At 39.2% G+C, this 7,195-nt stretch overlaps 1 protein-coding gene across 18 annotated transcripts; it reads right to left on the reverse strand.

Annotated features, from left to right (window-relative positions):
* Positions 1–300: 300 nt before the first annotated feature.
* Positions 301–3,893, reverse strand: LOC112188322. 18 transcript variants are annotated; one of them, XR_005805807.1, is made up of 9 exons: positions 3,486–3,893; positions 3,301–3,395; positions 3,121–3,210; positions 2,832–2,938; positions 2,660–2,728; positions 2,500–2,554; positions 2,188–2,235; positions 1,931–2,111; positions 301–507 (listed from the first exon to the last, which is right to left on the reverse strand). XR_005805807.1 is itself a non-coding variant. In XM_040513857.1 (3 exons), the coding sequence occupies exons 1-3, from the start codon at positions 2,218–2,220 to the stop codon at positions 1,353–1,355; spliced, it is 315 nt and encodes a 104-aa protein (XP_040369791.1). In that variant the 5' UTR covers positions 2,221–2,489; the 3' UTR covers positions 1,152–1,352. The 18 variants fall into 18 exon arrangements, 3 of the variants coding, with proteins under 3 accessions (XP_040369791.1, XP_040369789.1, XP_040369790.1); XR_002931400.2 differs by lacking the exon at positions 301–507 and adding an exon at positions 1,161–1,467; XR_005805809.1 differs by lacking the exon at positions 301–507 and adding an exon at positions 1,165–1,505 and having other exon boundaries at positions 1,931–2,059; positions 2,166–2,235.
* Positions 3,894–7,195: the final 3,302 nt, after the last annotated feature.

Here is a 7,195-nt window from a genome sequence, read left to right on the forward strand (position 1 = left end):
ACATTTGATGTTGATGAATTTGTTGTCTTGAATGAACCTCAGACCACACTTTGCTAGACGCCGATGTTGTCTGAATAGCTTTAAGATGACAAGTTGCTAGATAAAAATATTGTCTAAATTTTCCTCAGACAATGTGTTATGTCTTTTTGGACTTGTGTTGTGTGATATTTTGCATTACAACAGTTACTAATCCTATATATGTTGTTGGAATCGAATTTGCCCAATTGATATGGAAATAGACTGATATGAAATTCGAAGTTCCAATTTCATTTACCACATTCTCATACATCATTATCACAAATCTTACATTATCAATTCAAAGTACTAGCATCAACTCATGTCCAACCAAATCTAAAGAACAAGGTCTCAACTGAACTAAAAAAATATATGGGTACCCAAGTACCAAGTACAATGCTTACATATATGTCTTGACCACAAACTTTGTCCACTCATTTCTAACCACATCCGTATCTTCTTGGGATATGCTTCTTTGCCTCTTCTTTCCCACTGAAACAAAAGGGTTTGCACTTAGTAATGGACAAAATTGCAGAAAAGAATCTATAATTGTCATTGAGCATTATGTACTCTGGCCAACCTTGAAATTTTATTGTAATTTGAGCATTACATATATGCCACTTACATATAGAAGTATTTATTCAATAGGCACAAGAAACTAGATATGATGAGTACAATTTGGGAGCTTTAACTATTTTTGAACTAACAATGCAAGTAAAATCATTGTACTTGGTACTTGGGTAAAACATTAGTACACAAAGCCAAATTTGTAAAATCATTGTTAAAATCATTAGTAAAATCATTGTATCAACTATTTTTGAACTAACAATGCTAATGCACAAAGCCAAATTTGACGTGGTATAAATCTTTCATATGAACTCCAAATGGAGCTAGGTTGGTTTCATATGAAAGGTGGGAATGCCTAATTTTAAAGTATTGGTTTCTTCAATCAAGATTGTACATAAAAAGATACTAAAAGAAACAGAAAGAACATGACAGTGATACTGTTTTTAGAAATTCCTGCAACAGACCTGTAACTTTGAAAAATCATAACTAATGATAGAAAAATCTTTTTTAGGAGATTCCAAGTCTCAAATACTCTTTAACAAGTCCACTACAAATTTTCAGAAGAAAATAACTTCAATTTATTAACAAAAAATTACAGTTTTACAGAAATAGGTCGCTGGGTCTGGAAACTGTATGTAGTTTCTGAAATAATTTATACACGTGATAGTCCAATTAGATAAGTACATCCAAACTCATATATAGTTTTGAAGAAAAGTGAGAACCGAAAGACAAACTATCAAAGATAATGTATCAGTTCAGTTTGTCAAAACTCAAGCTATTTGGCCAGTTTCCTCATTAAACAAAAGGTCTGTTACACTTAGACCTTTCTCAAACTTGCAACCTTTGGTTGTCATAGACTCCATCCACGGCTTAAAAATCTTTTCCCTAGTTGTTCCACGACACAACACTAGATCAAAATCTTTCTGAAAAAAAATATACGATTACATTTATCAGGAAGGAGAAGATACAATTGAAAAGTGACAAGTGATTGGACTTATTTAATACAATTATTACAATAACAAAAAAGACGTGATAATGCCATGCTAAGTGTACTAGAAATCTCATTATGGGGAAATCCTGTACAGGTAAAGTAGAGACTTGTGTGGTATTTGGAATAAGGAATATATCATAGGACTTCAGAGAGGATACTTTATGAGAGTCATGAATTTTTTATTTTTTTTCCAAGAGTGATAGTTTGCTGCGGTCTTTATTTTCCAAAGATGGTAGAATTTGATGTCAAAAACTCATTATGGACTCCTATGACTATTAGTCAGCCTCCACTAAGATAATACTAATAGTATGTGAGAGCTTTATAAATAATTCTGAACACTTAAGAAAACTATCAAACCTGGTAAGCAAGGATGTAGGATAGCAAGCCCAGAGTAGCAGCAACACTACATTGTTCTGCTGGTGCAAACAGACCCACTTGAAGCAATGGTGCTAGGACTTTCTGATAAAGCTTTTGTGAGCAGCCAAACTGCGTAAAGAGCTCCCTTGAAGTAACTACCAGTAAAACCTCTTAATAACTTCTGTTTATTCAGACATATGTGATCATTATTAACCCAATTAATGCTGAAACTTACTTCTAGTGATAGAGATCCTTACTTGAGTCATATTTTCTCCAGGCGGTATCAGCATTGTCAAAGTCGATTACTGCAAAGAATATGCACTTATGAGTTGGGAAGTGCATGACTCACAAGAATTAGATGAAATGCCTTCAAAAATTTCCTCAACACACACTACAAGCAACTCTACGCCGCAATCAGTTTTTGGCTTTCCAAATAAAACAATTGAGTAACATTTTGATAGAAGATATATGAGTAACAGAATTCACTATGATTTTATACAATATCCTTCAGCAAATAATTGGTTGCTCATTAGGCATTGAAAGTTTAAAACCAAGCAGGGAAACTATACCTGCAGCCGTTAAAAGAAGTGAAGTTAATCTATCAACCAACAGAAACTGAACAAACTGCACGAAATGCACATTATACCGTCTCATTCATCACCAAAAGGCTGCTAACTTTTCCACTAGAATTAGAAATGGCACATAAGAGGGTAAGCGAATAATATATACCTATGAATAGTATGAGGTTCCTAATGGAGTTGGCAATTGAGGAGGGTCTCGAAATACCAGAAATTCAACCTGCAGAACATTCTTGCCAGTGTTAACACATCTCAAAGCCTTTAAAATCAATCCAAATCACATTGTACGCAAGAAATGCCAATACAAAAAAGGTGTTGATTACCTCCAATCCCTCAGCTGAATATTGTGCAAACTTAGTCCAGTTAGTGAAGGGTTTAATCTCCAGCTCATCAACAAGGCTGAATATATTCCTGTAGGGATACCAATAACCTAAAACAGCAGTATCATAATATATCAGAATCCAACAAAGTTAAAAGTATTGGTAAAACCAACTTCAGTAAAAACAAGTGAAAAACATGCATGATCAGCATAACCCAGTTTCCAAAATCCAAAAAGTAACAAAAATGCAAAGCAAAAAAAAACAGAAGTTGATGATTGCCATGGATACCCACATCATCAAGACTATCATTTTCAAGTACAGTAACATCAAAGCCCTGGCTATAAAAACCTTCATGACTAGATAACACAGTTCGAAGCCTCCTCTGCAAAACCCAAAACCTATAACTCGACAAAAGTGCAAAAATTTCCCAAAATCAATCACAAACAATGAGCACAATCGAGAGAGAGCAAACCAGATATATATGGAGAATGCCCAGAAAGCTCAGAACATGAATGCCCAGAAAGCTCTAATGCAGCCCACAAAGCTTTGGTAGATGAAAGACAAATCCTTGGAAGCAAATTAGAAACAAAATCAGATCAGTGAATTAAGGACTCACAAATCCTTCGAAGACATGCATTGAACAAATTCGCCAATTACCTATGACAAAAAGCTCAAATTTTCTCCACAAGGTCGGCCTCGATCTCTGATTCTCTTCACCGTCTTCGAGCAGAGGAGCTGGTCCGAGCCTGAAAAGGAGGAGGACGAGGCGAGTCGGGTTGTGATTGTAGCTGGAGAATGAAGACGAGGAGGAGGGTTGTGGTCGGAGGCAGAGAACGAAGAGGCTGATTCTCTTCACCGTCTTTGAGCAGAGGAGCTGGTCCGAGGTGGAAAAGGAGGAGGACGAGGAGGGTCGGGTTGTGATTGTAGCTGGAGAACGGAGATGAGGAGGAGGATTGTGCTCGGAGGCGGAGAACGAAGAGGAGGATGGTTTTTGTCGGAGGCAGAGAACGAAGGAGGAAAGGGAGGTTTGGTTGAATAGTGTTAGGGCAAGCTGAAGTCAATGTTAGTCATATTTGGACTAAGTCTAGGAATGAGCTTTTCCTCCCCCGCGCTTCTTTCAAACATTTTAACTTAGCCGCTCAGCATTTTTCTGAAAATTCAAACGAAAGTTTTGTCACCGGATAATTTCAAAACCGATATCAGTTATATGCATACAAATCGGTTTTTGAGGAATCGATGTTAATGACATTATTTTACATCGCGTGTATTTCTCACCGATTTAATTGTCATGATGTCTATGAGCATAATTCTAGTAGTGGTGAGAGCGAGAGTGTATCGATTTCACTCTCGATAGGCTGGTGAGATGGTGAGAGTGAAAGGGAGGGAGAATGACCTAATTTTTTTCAACTTAGGAGGGAAGTTTTTTGTTTTGATACGACTAAGGGAGGGAATTGAGCAGATAGGGATTTGTGTTTTGGCTAGAAAATAAATGTAAATTAAATTTTTTTTTTTTTCTGATTTCTCAGACAACATATGTCCTAGTAAGTGTTGTCCTAAAGTTGTCAATTTCACCAAATTCCAATTGATTACAATGTGTTGGCTGAGTTTGAGAACAGACAACAAATATAACTAACATGTCGTCTGAGTTAGTCAGACGACACCAAAATGTCGTATGTCGTCTGTTACGTGTCGTCTGATTCACTTTGTGTAGTAGTGTTTGTATTATGGTCTGCGAGACGCTGGTTAAAAAAAAAAATTCAGGACGTTATTTGTGTGGGTTGTTATTCATGTTTCAGATTTGAATTTGTTATTCAAAATTCGGGGCGTGACAGTATCTCCTCCTAAACGCATCTCTAATCCCAGCAATGTCAATTTTACTACAAGTTGATGCCAGATGTACTGCAGTTTAACTAGCTCTAAACAGACACTCACCAACTACATACACCTACAACATATATCTTTCTTTAGGAATCTATCTTATCAATATTAAGCCGATTCAATTCATGAAAAAAAAAATATATCCTTCTGCAAGAACTTCTCACAAACATAAGAGCCAAGATGGCAGTTAGTAATGCAAACATATTTCAATAAATGGCACATTACAGGAAAGCAATAAAATCTTGACAAGCAGGTTGCGGCTTCACATTAGAATTAATCAATTAAACTAGCAACTTGAGCCTACTTACTTCATCTCATGTTGCTAATTGGAGGAATTTCAACCAAGCTCATTCAGTAACACACAGTAATTAATCATCAACCTCAGTATTCAGTGAGTCGTTTCGGTTGCTATGGTGTGGGTATTATCTATAAAAGTCTTGGTTCGCTTCTTGGCGCCTCTGTGGGCTTAAATTATGCTTAGACGGAAGCAAATTAGAAATCATGTTTCAGCTATGCTCCAGCAAGAGTGCCATGTTCTCTTCAGCACAGGCTCTGTCTCTGATGCCCAGGAGGACCCAGATAATGGGAAAGGGAAAGGGAATGGGAATCACATGCCAGGCCGCAATTCTAGCTGATATTGTCCCTCATGGGTAAGAGGAACCTTATGAATCTACTTCTTCTAACAAATCTCACTTCCCTCTGGTTTCCTATGCCACTTTCTTTGCTCCACCTGGGTGAGTTTGAATCATTGGTTCTTTTGTATTCCCTCTAATTTCTATTTCAGTTCCGTGCTCTCCCATTGAAATCTACGTGTATGCTTGATTAGTATGTGCTTTTGTGGTTAACTGTGATTGGATTAAATGTTGAATCCCCTAATCAAATGTTAGAAAGATTCCAATTTGAACAAGCTAGTGATAAGTTATCGGATGATAACCAAGGATTATTTTTATCGTTCTAATTTCTAGACAATATCATGCTCAAACTGGTATTTTGGCATTGAATAGATTGTCATTTTATCATTCGCTCTTTGACATATTTATTTTACTCTTAATTGGAAAACAATTATAGCTCTGGTGTTGGAAGTGGCGGTCAAGTTGCCAAGGATCACTAGGCCAAAAAAGCTAATAGACAACAGACCAAAATCGTTGTGTGATTTGGACGATCTCCGTCGTGTATCGGAGCATTGTGTGATGAAAAATAGCACAACGGTGGAAAGCCGTTGTGTGAAACACAAACAGTCGACAGTTTCTTTGTTATCAAACAGTCGACAGTTTCTTTGTTAGCAACGTTGTACCTTCCCTCGGTAGATGCCGGGCACAGCTGCATCGCAGCCATGCTGTGTGTCACGAGCCGCACTTAAGAGTAGTGCTATCGTGACACTTTGTAAGGGAAGATGCCGAGAGGGGCGAGCCTTGGGACAAGGAGAAGCCAAGAGGGGCGAACTTTGGAAGCCCAAGGGCGAGCTTGAAGCTAAAGCGAGGATGAGTGGCATTGTCGTAATTAAGTGGAAGTTCTGGTTCGAGGTACTTCGGCTTGGAATTTGGAAAAACTCAAAACACGAAAAATGTCCGGAACGTCGAAAAGAGTTCAACACACTTGACGGCATGTCATTTGGATTTTCTGTGAATTAGTTATGGACAATTAGTCTCCTCGGCTATTTTGATGTTTCCTCCCAAATGTTTCATGTAAGCCAGATATGCTCTATAGGGGGAGGCATGGTGTCAAGCTCTCCACCACCCCCGGTGCTGGCCTTCATGGGGCACTAAGTGAGCTTCTCCCGGGCACCCGTGGGGGCCTAGGAGACCGGGCATATGTCGTCAGAAAGGGGCGGCATATGTTTCCACGAGTCAGGAAGTCTCGTGGACAGTATTGGCCGAAAGGCTGATATTGCGGGTCGACGTCGGGGTCGAGGTTCGTATGAGGGCGATCCTTATGCCATCGGCGTTAGACAAACATGTGGGCTTACGGAAGATATGTCGGGACCTCGTGGTGCTCATTGGCCACGGAGCAAGCGACGTGGGCATGTGTTAGGGTTCGACCTTGCCCAAGGCAGAAGTGTGAATGCCAACTTAGTCTCGGTACACGGTCATGCTACTTGCTATCGACGTGCGGGATGCACGCGGGTCAGTAATGGGCTGACTCAAGCCGGGATGACATGAAAGCCTATCGGTTGGGCGAGTGTCTTGGGAGACAAGCTAGACACAAGGAAGCGATCGATTAGTCACAAGATGTGAGACTCATGTGTGAGTAGCTTTCGTTGGTAAGCCCCAACAAGTAAGGGGATGATGTTGAAAGGGACAAGTTGACAAGAGAAGCACACAGAAAGAAAAAGAAAAATGGAGTATCAAGGAAGTAAGGAAGTAGGCTGGCCTCGGTTCAGTGGAACCTTGGCGCCGCACGGGCTAATTCCGCTGCGTGTAAAGTCGGCCCGTGACACTGTGCATGGCAGGTGCATTCTTCATACAACAGAACTTATTTTCAAATTATTG

Source organism: Rosa chinensis, chromosome 2, assembly GCF_002994745.2.
Source record: "Rosa chinensis cultivar Old Blush chromosome 2, RchiOBHm-V2, whole genome shotgun sequence".
NCBI lineage: Eukaryota > Viridiplantae > Streptophyta > Magnoliopsida > Rosales > Rosaceae > Rosa > Rosa chinensis.